Here is a 16189-nt window from a genome sequence, read left to right as displayed (position 1 = left end):
GCAAAATATGTCCAGTGGCAATGAAGCAGAATCAGGTGCTTCTCAACGCTATAGGTCAAACTGTCAAAGGAGGAAAGAAGGTGGAGTACACTGATTCAAACAGGCTGATGTTTCACAGTTACTCTCTCCTGGAGATTTATTATTATTAATACATTCAATTTCCTGTTTAACCAATTATACAATGATAACTGAACAGTACACCAGAAGGACGTCCTACAAAAAAGATGGATTAGTTATCAAGCTGTTGAACTTAAGTGAGAGTTTTCAGTGTGTCAAAAAGATGGCTCTCTTTTTACCTGGTGTGATCACCATAGTAACTAAGGCTGAACATGTAACCTGGTGGAGAACAGCTTATTATTAAATGTTTCACTATAAGAGCTGCTAGAGGCGCCATATTTTTACTGAAGCTTTTATTTAGAATAGAATTTATCATATTCTTTTAGTGCAATATAGATTCTTTGCTGTACTAATATGTTGTGATGATCACATGATTCACATGATTTTCTGCAGCATTACCAATTTGTCTTATTTGTTGCACACTGTTTTTTTTTTTTTTTGGTTTTTTTTTTTTACTGTTTTCATAGATGAATATCACCTGTTCCTAATAATGTCTATGATTGGAGTAGGCAGTGCTCAGCTTGATTTTGGGCAGACAAAGAGTCAAATGACATGTAAAACGCTCTTTTATGTGAGCGCACACAGAGGCAAAAGCAGAAAGCCTGGGTTTATAACCACCACTGTGATACCAATTATCTTTCGATGGGGTCAACGTTTTTTATCAACCCAGCTGACACAAAGAAAGCCTGGCTTTGTTGAACTTGCTTTATACCCTTCAGGTATGGATTGTCACAAATGGTTTGCTATGGTCTCCAGTGTGACTGATGATGATATAGTGGTGTCTCAGCCTTTTTGCACAAATAAAGGCTTTAAATTTGTGTGCGCTCCTTTTCGTCTAAAATATGTGTAAATAATATTTTCACTTACAGCTCGTCTTAACATAACAGATTAATCCATTATTAACATACAATACCGATTTTTTTAATGCCATTTTTATTCAGGTCCGACAGTGACATTAATAAATAATATATACATTAATGTCTGGATGAATGGACGGGCCATTAACAAGAGAAAGTAAAAAGCACGTGCAGATTTTTGAGATCCTTTAAAGCTTTCAGCCTATTGTCACTGTGGGCTGATTGGGTAATCCAATAAGAGCCCTGTCTCAACAGTGAAATGCTGAGGAGGAGTAAGGCACTGTGCCTGAGGGGCTCTGCCTCTAATGAGGGAGGAGAGAGGCGGATGCAAGGTCTCTGCTTCACAGACAGCACAACAGGCAGCTGCAGAAGGATGACAAATTACAGGAAAAACCAACATAAAATATTTTAGTAGCAGCTTGAGTTTGCCTGGTACTGATTTTTGTCAAGTATGTCGACTGAACTCTGCTTAAGGAATGGACCACCATCCTTCCAAAAGATATTCTATCGTTTGATGTTTTGCTAATGATGGTGAAGAGTGCTTTCTAAGAAACTGGTGAAAAGCATTTCCCATCAGTAAACCATTTAGTGACACCTGTGCATTCTATGGATTGGGTCATAGTTATACTGACAAAGGTCACTCCCTTAATGATACTTCCCAATAACTCAACAAATAGCAATGATCCGTCGGTTTAAACTGATTTATGGTGATTCAAACTATTCAAGGAAAATGCCCCACACAATATAAAAATCATCAGATCCCCTCACTAAAAGGGTCAAGGATTCCGGTTATTCCCTTGATTTGTCACCTGTCAGTAGATAACCTTCTTCTTTGAGCTGCTTTCGCAGTATACACAGCTAACGCCTCTGCTCTCTTCCTTCCATCTGTCTCCACTGTTCCAAACTCACATCTCCACCATTCATTCATTCATTTCATTCATTTATTTATTCATTTTCAGGCACAACAAATACCTATATTGAACATAAAATACACAAAACAAAAAACAAAAATTGCCTGAAAAAGGAGTGGGACGAAGAAAACTTATTAAATCCCACCCCTATACTCACTCATCAACAAAAAAAACAATAAACTTCCCGCAGCTACGCCCATCATTGCATACAGACCCATCAACAGCTCCGGGCACATACAACCATCTAAGCGGCAGCTCGCAACCAACAATTAGAGCCTTCATAACTGAATACAGAATATATAAATTATAAATTGCATTACCACAGGTAACAGGCAGTAATAACTACAAGTAACAAACACACATACATATACATACATATATATCTACACACACAAGTACATATATGTACATACATACGCACACTTTATTTATTTTTTTTTTTATTTTGGAATCCATACCAGCAATGGTAAGAGGACAGACATTACAGAGCACACTAAAACCCATCATTGAGTATACTGTGACCAGACCAACTGTTTGTAGAGAAATTTAAATCTATGAATATTTTTGCATTGTTTCAATTGTAAATTCAGACTGTTCCAGATTTTCACACCACATACAGACACACAAAAGCCTTTACGGGTTGTTCGAGTTCTGGGTAATTTGAATTCTCCAAAGCCTCTCACATTATAAACCTTTTCTCGAATTTCAAATCTAGTTTGTAAATTTTCCGGTAAAAGTTTAGTAAAAGCTTTATAAAAAATTATGGATGTATTGTAATTAACCAGATCCTGGAATTTAAGTAACTTTGCCTGAAGAAAGAATTTGTGAGTATGATCTAGATAACCAGCCTTGTGAATAATACGCAGTGCTCGTTTCTGTACTGTGACTAATGGATTAGTTGTATTTTTATATGTATTTCCCCACACTTCCACACAATATGTAAGATATGGAAGAACCAGGGTACAGTACAGAGTACGAAGTGCATCTTTATCAAGGAATTGTTTCACTTTGTTCAAAACTGCGAGGCTTCTAGAAATTTTGGTTTTTATGTGTCTGACGTGGGGTTTCCATGAAATTTTGTTATCAATTATAACTCCCAAAAATTTGTTTTCACTCACATTATCAATTGGTACACCTTCAATGATAATTGGTAATTCTATATTATATTTTAAATTACCAAAAAACATTGCTTTAGTTTTATTTATATTTAATGATAATTTATTTATGTCCATCCATTTTTTTATTAATTTTAGCTCCCTGTTTACGGTCATTACAAGATCAGTATAATCATCGCTACTGAAAAATATGTTGGTGTCATCTGCGAACAGTATGAGTTTAAGTACTTGAGAAACATCAAAAATATCATTTATGTATACATTGAAAAGTTTTGGTCCCAACACTGACCCTTGGGGAACACCACATGTAATACCAAGTTTCTCTGAATGGTAATGCCCTATGCTAACATATTGTTCCCGACCCGTTAGGTAACTTTTTAACCAGTTACCAGCTTTCCCTCGAATACCATATCTTTCCAATTTATCCAGTAAAATTGAGTGATTGATTGTGTCGAAGGCCTTTTTGAGATCAACAAAAATAGCAACTGCATATTTATTTTTATCCAGTGTATCAGTAATTTCTTCTACTGCCTCAATTATCGCCATTGAAGTGGTTCTTTGCGTTCTGAAACCATACTGACCAACATTTATTATTTGATGTTTTTCAAGGAATTTTTCTAATCTTGAATTAAAAAGTTTTTCTAGAACTTTTGAGAATTGAGGCAGTAGAGAAATAGGCCTATAATTGGTAAAACTGTGTTTGTCATTACTTTTATATAGTGGTATTACTTTTGCAATTTTCATTTTTTTTGGAAAACAACCGGACTGAAATGATAAATTACAGATATATGTTAAGGGACTAGCAATATTCAGAATAACCTGTTTAACTACAGACATATTTATGTCATGATAATCCATTGAAGACTTACTTTTACATTTTAATGTGATATTTATTACTTCTTGCTCATTTGTAGCTGAGAGGAACAGTGAAAAGGGATTTGATTTTATATTACTGATATTTTCATTTTTATGACACGGGATGTCCGCTGCTAGTTCTGGGCCAACATTTATGAAGAATTTATTGAACCCATCGACAATATTACTCATGTTGTGATTTTCACCATTTGCATCAGTAAAATATTCAGGATATGATGTTCCAGAAGATCCTTGTTTAATTAAGTTGTTTAACACATCCCAAGTTCCTTTTATATTGTTTTTATTTTCATATAATCTTCTTCTATAATAAAGTTGTTTGCTCGTTCTTATAATATCAGTCAATTTATTTCTATATACTTTATATCTTTGTTCCACTTCTTTTGTTTTTACTTTGATAAACTGTTTATACAGATTGTTTTTCTTTTTGCAAGCATTAATAATTCCTTTTGTGAGCCAAGGACTTTTTATCTTTTTTTTCTTTGTCATGTGTTCGTTTACAGGACAATGTTTATTGTACCACATAGTAAAAATATCTAGAAAAGTATCATAAGCCTTGTCCACATCTGACTCTTCATACACCGAACTCCAATCTTGTTGTGCTAAATCGAAATTGAAGGCATGAATTGCTTCTTCATTTATTGTTCACTTTGCTATCATGATCTTGGTATCTATTTTTTTTAAATCACAGTCACACAAAGTAAAAACTGGTAAGTGGTCAGTTATATCACAGACAAGCAGGCCACTATTAATTTGGAAATCCATGACATTAGTAAAAAATATTGTCAATAATAGTGGCGCTATGTGATGTTATTCTGCTTGGCTTTGTTATTGTTGGATATAGTGATAAGCTGTACATTGTGTCAGTAAAGTCATCAATGGCTTTTAACCTTGTTGGATTTAGCAAATCAATGTTAAAATCACCACAGATAAATAGTAATTTTTGGTTCACCGAAGCAAACGTTTTTTCTATCCATTCATTAAAAGTGTCAATACTTGAACTGGGTGTCCGATATATGCAACTTATTATAACATTTCTCTTTTTTTCATTCATAATCTCAATAGTCAAACATTCCAAAATTCCATCAATAGCCATAGACATAGTTGTTACAACATTATATTTTATAGAGTTATGAACATATATAGCAACCCCGCCGCCCGCCTTATTTAATCTATTCATGTATTTTAAATCATATCCATTCAAACAAAAATCTATTGGAAAGTACTCCAGACTGACTGTGCTTGCTTGTACCTAATTTAGAGAGCTGCTGTGCAGAAGTTGCCCAAGCTTCCCCCTCTTTGTCTAAAAGCTTATGATTGTCTCAGCAAGTCAGCTTCTATACGTGAAACAAGGTGCATGCTCCTGCACTCTCTGACTGCAGCAACTATATTCCTCAAGCCAGTCAGTGGGGCTGTTTTCCATGATGTATAAGAGATACAATTAAAAGCCTGGGGCTTTAATTACACACAGTCTATCTTGAGTATCATAAGCAACCAACCACTAATTATTTCAAGTGCTGGTGCACTTTGCTCCTGCTTATATGGTAATATAAAGACCCGAAAAATGAAAACACACCAAGAGCTAGACCCAGTGATGAGGGAATGAATAGAGAGAGCTTTCAACCCCAATCCCTGGGCGTAAATTACGTAACAATATAGTAAAATATTCATGGAGCACCATGGGGACGGAATCCTGGCTGCTCTGAAGTGCTGAGCAAACACTACACCCTCAGCCACTCCTCCACTAAGGAGGATAAGGAAAAACCCATAAGCAACGAGCTGAGAAACAATTGCAGTGATCAAGATTGCAAGCAGCACTGGTTCCAATATGTTGAGTTTGCATTCTTTCATTTGTGTGCCCTGTCAATCAAATTATTAGGAGAACGCAATGAAATAACTTGAGTTACACATAAAGCTGAAAGTAGCTTCTGAAATGATCACTCATACACCAATGTACAATGTACTGGAGGTCAAAGGGACTCATCAGCATCATCATTCAGCTTCAGCCCAACCTCTCAGGTGAACATAAAAGACATAAGCTGAAAGAAGCTACACCGAGTGTTTGTCAGCAGAAATGGTGATGTGGAACCTTCCTTACCACACAAAGGAGCCCCACTTGTGTTTTTATGTGACGTTAATGATGGAGAAAAACAGTCTGAATGTGACGAGCAGTGCTGTGCGAAAGTAATACGTTAGCTTTACTTACCAGTAGTCTATATCCTTAAAGGAAGAAAGAGAGTGGCTTCCGATGGACCTCAATAACTTTTACACCCTGATTTTCAACAGTTTAAAATGCAAATAGTATTTGTTCGAAAAAGCTATGATGAAAGTTTATAGTTGCAGGTTTTTAATAGAACAACCAGCCTATGGCATACATACATGTTGTTACATGTTACATACATACTGTTTCTGCACCTGTTTTTAACTACAATCCCACAAACTGATTTGTCCACATCTGCCTTAATTAATTATTGCCTGCATGTCCCACACAATGCCTTTGAACAACTTTCAGGCAATGAGATTATTTTTTAGGGGTTTTCTTTTCCACTGGCACTACGAGAACATGAAAACCAGTGTTTCTTAAATTGCTGTACTTTGCCTTAAAGCATGGTAGGGGCTCTAAACATTATAGGTTCTTTTTTCTTTTCTTTTTTTAGCCACAGTAGTAGTACCTTGGAGCAAGGTACACCTGTATTATTTACGCAGACAAATACACTAAAATTCAGATCAACTGTTTTATTATACTATAACTTGCTATATTTAGCTAACCATCAGTTAACAGAGGAATCAAGTAATATACTGCAGGGGAGTATTAAAGAGGATGGTGGATATGATGGAGCGAACCTAAGCAAAATAGGAACATCCTGCTAAAATCATTTAAGTATTAAACACAAACATTGAATCCTAAATAAATAAATTAATTAAAAAAAAATAATTTTATATATATATATATATATATATATATATATATATATATATATATATATATATATCGAGAAAGAGAGAGAGAGAGACACATGAGTATATATGCAAAACCATTTTGTGATCTGGTGTAGTGTTAATATTTTTTCAAAATATTAAACCCTGTGTTATTTTTTTTCACCTGGGGCCACTTCTGGGCCCCCTACAAATCACATTTCCATGGCTTCCTGTTTCTCTATCAGTATGATTCATAAAAATTTGTTCCGCCTGTCAAGTACAAAATAGAAGATAAGTTGATTAAAGGCTTTTAAGTCTTCCCAGTTTTCAACAATATATATTTGAAATACTATACACAGGAATATATTTAACAAAAAACCTTAAGAAGCTTTGCCACTATTATTGAAACTAACTTTTCTTTTTTTTCTTTTTTGCAGCTCCTATAAAGCATTTGGTGGGGGGATAAGCATCATCAAAGACAGAAACACAACCCAAGGGGAAAACCATATTTACCTGTTGTGTCTGTTATATATATCTATATAGCTATATATAGATATATATATTTCTAATTCAGTCACACTGATCAGTGCCTATTTTCCAGACTGTCTTTCAGTGTGCTTAACTATCTGCCATATTTAAGGTGAATACAAAAATAATAATAATAGTAATAATTGTCCCTATAATTGATCAGAGATGATCCAACATGTAAAAGGATTACAAACAAATCAAATCAATCAATTCGTTACTTATCTGCACTCTGTTTCCTTTTCTATGAAGTAGCAGCCCTATGATCAGCCTGTTTACTTCCCATGTTTTTTTTTTTTAAATAAAGCAGGAAATGCAATGATAGAAGACCTCCTTGTTTTTTTTGCCTGTTAGTCGATGACTATTGAAGGCTGACGCATTCACATGTGTTCCATTACCTAAAAGCTTTCTCTCTTCCCATTTAGTTCTACTGCCATAACAGAGAGCTGCACTAGAGTAGGTCATGGTAATTCAGCGTCAGCACTGTGATATACATAACATGCTCAGCTGATAGCTGCTCCCAATACCTCACATTACATGCACCATGTCAAGGACAGACTGGAGATTCTAGGAATGCACATAAAAGTGGATTTGGCCATTCAGTGCTTGTGTGAGCATTTAAAGATAACTTCCTTGTGTAGGAAAATACAGTAAAATACAATATACAAACTCTGTAATATGTCCACTGCTCTGTTTCCAGCTGCCTTTGTTATAGACGTGTTTGTCTTTTTCAAATATCAAAGTGTATGTCTTATTATCTTTGCAATGATTTTTCTGTAAAAAGGTTGTTTTTATCAGCCATCTCTTGAAATATTGTATAGTGTTTGCTACTTGAAGTGCACTAGCAGCATTCTGTAGTGTTCTCCTCTGCCCCTTAGAGGGATTTGCCAAGTCATTCTCAAGGCCCTGTCAAGGAGGCTGTTCGAGCCCACTGGGCAGATACCTTTAAGGCCATTGTCCGTCAAAAAGGATTGCTGCTTATTCTGGCTTGAGCCTCTAGGGTAAATAATTTGTCCACCCCAGCCCATCCAAGACCTATCAAAAATATGAGTTGCACTACACTCAGAGGAAACTCTTTGCCCAAGAACACTGTGTTTTGGATGGTGCAGCTCTATGCCCTTTAGAGGAGGAAAAAAGGAAAAGGCAAAATAATTTATTCCCACAACAGGATTTGGCATGCAATTTGGAACACACAACATCTCACTGGCAAACTCCTGTCCAAACACAAGCTTGCCAATTAGCTGTGTGAAGATGTCTCACAAGCCTGTGAGTGGACAGGCCCTCCTCTGGCCGTTCGTGCGCCCTCCACAAGGAGTCCTGGCAGCCTTGTTTGGTGGGAAATTTGCTATTGGAGAGCTGTAGAGCAGCATGAGGTGCAGCAGTCATTGGAGGCTTTTTGGCCTCCCTGGATACACATCTTAGCCACGTCTTGAAAACTGCGTCTGGTGTCTTTGTGCTTGCCATCTTGCCCTCTGCATGAAGTTTAAAGGTGCATGTGTTGGTGTATTTCAGCTCTTGCTTTTCAGTGTTTGTGCTCTCTGCTAAGAAATGTCTCATAGTTGTTATGTTTTGGCTTGAGCAGAAAAGATGATGACGAGCGCTGTGGTAACATCTCATATCGACTCGTAAAAAATGGAGTCCTGTACAGGCTGAACTGATGTTGACACATGTCGTAGGCTGTTGGGGCTTTGTACTCACCAAGCTGTGTTGACTGCTTTCCTCTGCCTTGCTGTGCAGTAACACAGTTCCTGTGTGAGCTGTGTCACCAACTTCATATTGCTCAGTGGGTACAATAATTACAAGGTTTTGTGACAGATTTTAGCATGGCACCAGAAAAAGAAGAAGTCACTCCAGTACTTTGGAGAATTTGGAGTCTCATTCTTTGACACCAATCAGGCTTCTTTAGGATGGAATATTGTACTATGTACCTTTCTACTCTTTCTGTTGAGACATTCGTTGACCTTAGCGGCTGGCTGGTAGAACTTAAAAGAAGTTAAATCAGTGTCACAGCAGGTGTTACTGACCTGATCTTCTTTTAACAGATAAAGTCTGTGTAAATATCACAAAGGCTATCTAAAGTATTACCTATAATTTGAACAACAGTGGAAGCTCTAACTATCTTCTCTGCTCCTCAATAGTCTCTTAAAGCTTAAAGGATAAAAGGAAGAGGAAAAGTAAGCCCCTCATATAGTATATGTTCAGTCCTCAGACAGTTACATTCATACAGATTGACTTGCAAATTGTTAGTTAGTGAATTCATGAATAACTAATTAGAGATCCTCACTTGTCTTCATAGACTGAGGGTTTCAATGCATAACCACTGTTTTCTCACTGCTACCAAGTCTAAAACAAAGACACAGTCCTTATGCTCATTAGTTTGGATGTCGCCTGTAGTTTGGTTTGACAGCATTAAGCAGGTATTATATAAACTTTGTCAAATATTGTTTATGTTTTGTTCTCATTCGCACATTTCACATCTGTTAACCCAAAAAAATGCAGAGTCTCATTTTATACTCTATGTCCAATAGTAGTGCAGGGAGCTCACGATGCCATGCATGGCTTCCCTGAATTAATTAGAAGAGGGCTGACTGACGACTATTGGCAAATTAATGTCATCAGTGAGCAGAATTATGGTATAATGATTAGCGCCTAATTTTCTGGACAGTAGGAAAATGTTTGAAACTGATGTCAGTTAGACTTGTGAAGAAAAGACATATAGGAAAGCAGGAGGAACATGGCCTCGGAGAGGTTGTGTTTACTTTTTTATACTATATTTACAGTGTGGTGATGCTGATGTGGTGTAATATTGGTTATACTGTTTTTCATTGAAAGTCTAGTGAATTTAAGTTTGCTGCACAGGATATGTTTTGAGGTGTTCCATGTAAAAAGCACTTTCCAAACATGATTAGAAAAAGGAAAATAGGAAGTATATACTGAAGAGCAAACTGACCTTGAAGAGACGCAAAATGTTGGCTACCATGATTGACACGGAGCTGGCAGATGCACCAATTACTCCCACCACTCTCTCGGGCTTAGTGATGATGGGCGGCCCTCCGCTGAGACATTTGACATCAGTTGAGTCTTTCTCAATCAGTGCCTGAACAAATGTCAGTGACTGTTCCAGAGCGTGGGTGTCCCGTGAGCAGGTGTCCAGTATGCGTGCCCCCAGAGTGATATTAGGCAGCAGCTCATTGTCATTATTGATACGATCCAGGGCAAATAACATGGCCTCCAGCCTATGGATTCCTTTCTCCTTCTTCAGCTCTCCACAAGCTTTGCCGTCATTTCCTCTCGCGTGCACCGGAAACAGCCCACCTAGGGATATGTCCCCATCAATACGTATTGAGTTTAGGTGTGTATGGCCCGGCATTTTCGGTTTGGCAGCCAAGGAGATCAAGACATAACAAGCCAGCAGCAACACCCAGCAGCAGACACCTTTGTGGCAGCCAATCCATGCTCTCTCAAAGCCTCTTTGCAGAGTCATAATGAAAGGCTAAACCCGCATCCAAATACAAATTCAAGTCCTTTGAAAATGAAAGAGGTGTGCACACATATACCCGCACACACATACAAATGTCCTGAAGGTTTAGCCGCAATATTTTTCAGAGCACGGTTGTCTTCAGAAGTCTCTTCTCATGGTTTCTAGCTCTGCAACAAATTCGCTAATACTAATTATGCAGCTGTGCTCTCTTTATCTCTTACCCTTTCTTCTTTCCTCTTTGTGTTTCACTCACTTTTCCTGCACCTTAGAGTTGTGGATACATGCAGTAACTAAACAGTACAGAGTGTTCTGAGGTGGAGTCCACAGAGAGCAGCTCTCATAAGGCAAGAACAAAGGTGGGAAGCTTGCCTCTCTTCTCTGGTTCTCCAGAATCACTCAGGTGCATTTAGCTTTCCTCTTGGTGTGTCAAACAGGCAGAAAGTTACAAGGCCAGCCAGTGGGCTCCACAGTGGGTGCCTGCAAAGAGAGAGAAGAGGTGTCAGAGGCCCTGAAGAAAAGAGCAGGAAAAGCCACTTTTGGAAATAAAAGGAAATGAAAGATGGAATGGAATCTCAGTCATTAAATTTCAATAAAGATGGCTTTATGCAGGGTTTGGCCTTTTATTAGTGTCAGTCAATGTTAAGGTTTTCTCTTTGTAGAATCTCCTAGAAAAGGCACACTTGATGGTTAGTGTGTGTTAGAGAAGCTGCAATGTCACGCATGCTTTTTTAATTGACATCATATTCAAAGGGGCACATAATGCTAGCTTTGGACAGCCAAAGCTCTAGTCTAGTTTGTCGATTCTTAGATTCAAGCAGAAATAATACCAGAACCCAGCACTATACACAGGAAATCTATTCTGTGTTGCACCCATGCCTCAACTGCTTTCAGAGTACTGCAATGAATTATTTCTATGTGCCTTGAGCATAACTGATTTGCTCCTGGTTGGCAGTGTTCCATAGGCTTTATAACGGCACACTGCTCTCTTCATGTAGATCGTCTCCAGAGCGTTATACCAAAGGTTATGAAACACGCTAGCAAATTAAGAGCACATGATTCTGAAAATCAAAAACCACTTTCTTTGACTTGTGAACTTATTCACTCTTTGCACATCTTATCCCTCATAGCCTTTCCAATCCTTTGTATCAGCTGTACTCTATTTATATATGTGTGTATGTTTGTGTCTGTGTGTGTCCTTGTATATTCTTTCAAAGACAACTGGCTTCCTCCACAGCGCCAGACTAATAGAGCAATGGATCTGGACACAGTGGGAGAAGCCTGCAGTTGTCCCTCTCTCTCAATTGACCATCACACACACACACATATCTGTCAGACTTTCCTTCATGCTGGTTTTGTATGCTAACATACAGCCCCCTGCTGTGTTTCAGCCTGTAACAGAGGACACAAAGGGCAAAAATTCTCTTAGGATCACAAAGTTGCGCTACAATGCACCAGCTGTCAGACCATCACTTCCGATTGGTTATATCTGAAGTTATTTTAATGCAAATGGAAGTGTAGTGTAGTAATAGCTGTTTTTTATTTTAACATTTTTCTCTAATTTTGCAAAAAAAAACTTGGCTAGCTGTCTCAGAAGTGGAGGAGTCAAGAGATTTGCTGTGTATCGTGAATTATAGACAGCCTTGTTTGTGCTCGTCGCATGTTTGTGTTGCTTTCTTTTACTTTAGACTTCATATCAAATTATAAAGATACAGCGCTAACGCTGAACAGTGGCCTGTCTTGTTCTGCCTCTCCCATCCTGCTGGGAACCAAAAGGAGATATTTATATCATTCTGCACAGATTATCCTAAAACATAGCATTCATAATAGATGAAAGCCTACCAGTCACTGCAAAACATCCCATTCTGGGGGAAAGCCTCGAAGAGAAGGCAGAGGGAAAGGTAGCTACATGGGTTTAAATATGAAAAGAGTTGAAAATAGACAAATGGGTGGAAAAGTAACCTGACGAATAGTTTAAAATGGGGGTAAGGATAATGATGATGGAGTAATGCCTGCTTTTTCACCACTATTAACATGCATTTTTTGCACATTTTTATCACCTTTTTATCAGCCATATCAATATATTAATATCAAGTTTTCTTCCACATTCTTTTATGTCTGTATTTGGGTCTACTATTCACAATTCATACAGTCTGCTTCGGCACACTGTGACAGAACGAGCTGACCATGTTGGACACAGACTTTCAAAATAAAACAGGAAACAGCATGGAACGACATAGACATGATAGCGCAAGCTTGACAACATGAACAAGAAGACAAGAAACATGACAGACTAACACAGAAGAGTGAAACATAGCTAGACTAAACTTAAGGCAACCAAATGATAATCCTATTACTCAACATATTTCAAGGAATAACTTAAGAACTCAAAATATAAACTGGAAACGCTGGGTCAGAGACCCATGATCGTGACAATTTTTAAAAGATTTTAAGCATTGGTGGCCCAAAATTCAACAACTGTATTTATCTTTGTTATATTGTAAAAGTGGGGACAAAAGCTCCAGGCTGGGAACGTCTTATTTTAAATCAGCCCATCCAATTATCATTTTGATTACACACTAAGCAGCCACAATCAAGATAATTACAGTGCACCTCTCCACAAAACAACCAGATAAATGCCTTGAGAGCTGGACAATACTCTGGTAATTGAGTCACATTCTAAGAATAAGCCTTGACATGTGAAGATGAAGTCCTGCCTACCTCTCAAGATCTTTTTAGAAGAGGTGGACAGCAGTACCTTCACTGTCATCACTCTGGAACACGGCATACACAGTGGCAGCTTTACCAGATGTTTAGTCACAAGGCCCAGATGGGCAGAGCAGAAAAACATCAGCTGTCTGCTCAGAGTATGAGTTGGGGGTAAAATGCAGAATCCACATAGCGACTGTCTCCCCTCACTGCTATGAGGAGGAGCTGTGGTTTCCTCTGCACTCAACCAGAGTCCCCTGCTGCTGTAAGCATTACCACACTGACAGCTGACAGGGCTAAGGTTTTACTCCAGTAAAAGTTTCACTTAAATGGAATTACACATTTCTATAGACTAATTTGTAGACAGTATTTACTGAAGTGTGTCTCCAATTCAAAAGACAATGAAGCTTTGTGAAATGTGCAATGTACTGTGCAGAAGTCACCCCTCATTTCTTTATATTTTGCTAGGAAAATGGGAAATGGGTGCAGTGTTTTATTGAAATGTGCAAACATACCTGGAAATACAGGGTTTGTTCAATTCTAACAAGTTTGAAAGTTAGTACTTGGTATGATCACCTTTATTCTTCAGCACAGCCTGAAACCTCTTTGGCAGGCTTGTAATTTCTTCAGGAATAGTTCCCTAAGCTTCTTGAAGGACATTCAAAGCTCTTCTTTGAATGTTGGCTGCCTTTTGTTTCAATCTCTGTCAAGATGATCCCACGCTGTTTCAACAATGTTAAGGTTTGGACTCTGGGGAGGCCAGTCCATGACTGACAGTGTTACACTATTTGCTTTTCTATCCAGGTATGCTCTTACTGCACTGACAATGTGTTCAGGAATATTTTCATCCTGACAAATGAAGCTGTTGCCAGTCCGACACTTTCCACTGGTACTGCTTGACTGAAATCTAACTTTTCTGCACTCATAATTCCATCACTTCTGACATGATGCACAACACCACCAAATGAAATGCAGCCCCAAACCATGACAGAGTCGCCACTGTGTTTTACTCACTGCTGTACTCCTCTATACACACTTACAATGATCTGAAGAAAAAATGTAATTATTTTTAGTAATTTTAGTGCAATTGATGTTTTATATGGCTTACTTCAATTTAATCTGCCTGTTTCACTTCCTTAAGACTGGACTCTTGTTAGCCAGCGTTCCTCTGAGACCATTTCTGATGATAGATGGGTCAACTGAAGAGCCAAATGCATCTCTCAGCTCATGTGGCAGGTCATTGCTGGATTTTCTTTTTCCTGATTCTTAAGAACATGACTGTCAGATACTGTTCATCTGTTGTAGATAGTTATTTTTTGGCCTACAACTTCTTTCTTTTCTCCTTCCCGTAGCTAGTTACCTCAAACCTTTTAAGAAGACAGTGCCCACCATGCGAAAATATGCCAAGCTTTTATCCAATAGCTCTTTAGGAATCATCTTGTTAGTGCAAAAATACTGTTTTTGCCATTTCAACAAAAGAAATGGAAATAGATTACAGGCTGCCAGTAAGATCAGGATCACTTTAATAATTAAAAGAAAGTCTGGTTCATAGAATCAAAGAATAATGAAATGAGGGGTAACTCAAGACTATTGCACATTATTATAAATAAAGCAATAATTTCAAAACAATTTAAACCCTAACTTCCAAAGTTTTATTGTTTTTAAATTGGCTTTAGGGTTAGTAAAGGTAATGGAAAGGGTTATCATTTTTTGTTTTCAAGTCGTTTCGTTTTCAAGTCATTACAAAATTATAGATTTTGGCTGGCATCAAATGACACTTAGGACTATTTGATGATGTCACATATTTATTTATTTATTTCGTTTTTAGTGGTTGAATTTTACTGACATTTGTTATGCAGCAAATGTCAGGGAACTGAGTTGCTCTTGATTTAAGTAATGAAGAGCTGCAAAAGGATTAAATACTAAAACGGAGGGACTCGTATACACTGTCTCAGAAATAGTTTGGAAAAGTACAAATGGCCAAACGATCAAAGATTGTCAACAGCAATTCAAAATTTTGAATCAGCCGTTGGCTACTTGCCAGCCACGACAAAGCCAGACTGACAAGCAAACTCCCACTGAGCCAGACTGTTTGAGGAAGTGCAGCCAAATCAGCAAATGCCTTGCTATAAAAAGATCTTTGTTTGTCTAATTTTTAAACCAAGTCTGGCATTAGCCGTAGTTTGAGTTTCACTTCGCACTTTATACAAGAAAAAGACATCACCAGGATTATAACAGCCACACACAGCCGCACCTTCCCACCCCGAAACCACATTCACAGTTAAAATGCAGCTTTCACATCGTGTGAATAACATTTCAGCTATTCATAATAGCTGAAAAACCACTGCCGCTGGTGAACTTGTCACATGTCTTGAGTTTGTGTTGCATGGCCTTTTAATTAAATAATGATCTCCAGTTTTACTATTGTTCAGCTTCTTTGAACATCCTATAAAGCTCAAAAGAAATGCAGCGAGACACAGGCTCAATTTTGCATTCAGTTGTAACTGCGAAGCCTCACAAAAACATGCAACCTGCTAATAGGTCTGTCAAAGCTGTACTGGGCACTGCCTGACAGTGATATCCTAATCCAACGTGGAACTTCTGTTTTGGCCGTTATGCTTCAGCAGAGGAGATACTTAGGCCCAAAGACCAATATGATCACAGCCGAGAGTAGCGATAAAGTCC

General features: G+C 37.9%; 1 protein-coding gene across 3 annotated transcripts in view; it reads right to left on the bottom strand.

Annotated features, from left to right (window-relative positions):
• Positions 1–16189, bottom strand: part of LOC101471251 (metabotropic glutamate receptor 4) — a 202518-nt gene that overhangs the window by 138974 nt on the left and 47355 nt on the right. For all 3 annotated transcript variants that reach the window (XM_014412822.3, XM_014412820.3, XM_014412821.3), the window contains one exon: positions 10268–11275. In XM_014412822.3, the coding sequence (XP_014268308.1) occupies positions 10268–10801 (534 nt within the window). In that variant the 5' untranslated portion in view covers positions 10802–11275. The remainder of the gene's footprint in view (positions 1–10267; positions 11276–16189) is intronic.

This window comes from Maylandia zebra, linkage group LG20 (genome assembly GCF_041146795.1).
Source record: "Maylandia zebra isolate NMK-2024a linkage group LG20, Mzebra_GT3a, whole genome shotgun sequence".
NCBI classification, from domain to species: domain Eukaryota; kingdom Metazoa; phylum Chordata; class Actinopteri; order Cichliformes; family Cichlidae; genus Maylandia; species Maylandia zebra.
This window is presented reverse-complemented; position numbering and strand designations above follow the sequence as displayed.